At 50.2% G+C, this 981-nt stretch overlaps 1 protein-coding gene across 1 annotated transcript in view; it reads right to left on the bottom strand.

Annotated features, from left to right (window-relative positions):
• LOC119585270 (cytochrome P450 315a1, mitochondrial-like) overlaps positions 1–981 on the bottom strand; it is a gene marked incomplete in the record, with an annotated part of 14,558 nt that overhangs the window by 415 nt on the left and 13,162 nt on the right. Inside the window, 1 exon segment of the mRNA XM_037933945.1 lies at positions 5–657. Within this exon segment, the coding sequence (XP_037789873.1) occupies positions 286–657 (372 nt within the window).

Genomic DNA, 981 nt, shown 5'->3' with positions numbered 1-981 from the left:
CCAGTATTGGCAGGATGGGAAAGAAATGTGAACACTAAGGGTGTTTGTCCACCTGATGAAGTAACCTGAGAGGAGCTCTCGTGCTGGCGGCGGCACACGGCGGTCCAAACCTGCGCATCAGCCTCGCCATAGGCAGCATCATTGCTAAAGTATTGGTCGGAATGGAAAAGCAATGCACATACAAATAGGCCTCAAGATTTTTTCTCAATAAAGATGAAGGTCACCGGGATTTTAGTTTGGCCTTTTCTTATCGAAAAGTTACATGGTACGCAGAAAACCGTCATTTCAGCTGCGAGAGCGATCTATGGAATCGATTCGCAATTTCAGAGGCTCTGACGTCACGCCGACCATACGCATGACCATGTCCACATCATTTATGGCCGTCAGATGACATCGAGCCACGAGCTTCGCCAGCAGGAGGTGGAGTTGCGTCTCAGCCACTTGACGCCCGATACACGACCGCACACCCACGCCGAAGGGGATGAAGGCGTAGGAATGAAGTCGCCAATTCGAGTCTCTGGGTAGATTCGAGGCGCCGCTGGCAGGACACTCGCTGGAGGAGAAGTCGCGTTGCCATCGCTCCGGGCAGAAGGAGTCAGGGTTGGAGAAGTGTGCGGCGTCACGGCCCATCGTGTACACTGACATCACCACCATTGTCTGCCGGGAGAGACAACACTAGTCAACCATAGGGCGAGGCTTAAAGAATCAGAATGAAAACCGACATCTTATAAGGACGAATCTTTCTTACTATTTTCCAACATTCTGCTACCTGATACAAGTTGCTACATGCCCTATAAGTGTGCCAAATGGGCTGTGCACGGACGGCGCCTGTATTATGAGAGGGATTCACGGCTACATTTCATCCTCTAATGCCTCTTCCATATGCGTTGTCAGAACAGTAATGATAATACTAACAGCAAAACAACAATGACGGCGGAACAACATGAACAACCATAATAATGAGGAGGGGGAGGATAGCAG

This window comes from Penaeus monodon, chromosome 19 (assembly GCF_015228065.2).
Source record: "Penaeus monodon isolate SGIC_2016 chromosome 19, NSTDA_Pmon_1, whole genome shotgun sequence".
In the NCBI taxonomy this organism is placed as follows: Eukaryota; Metazoa; Arthropoda; class Malacostraca; order Decapoda; family Penaeidae; genus Penaeus; species Penaeus monodon.
This window is presented reverse-complemented; position numbering and strand designations above follow the sequence as displayed.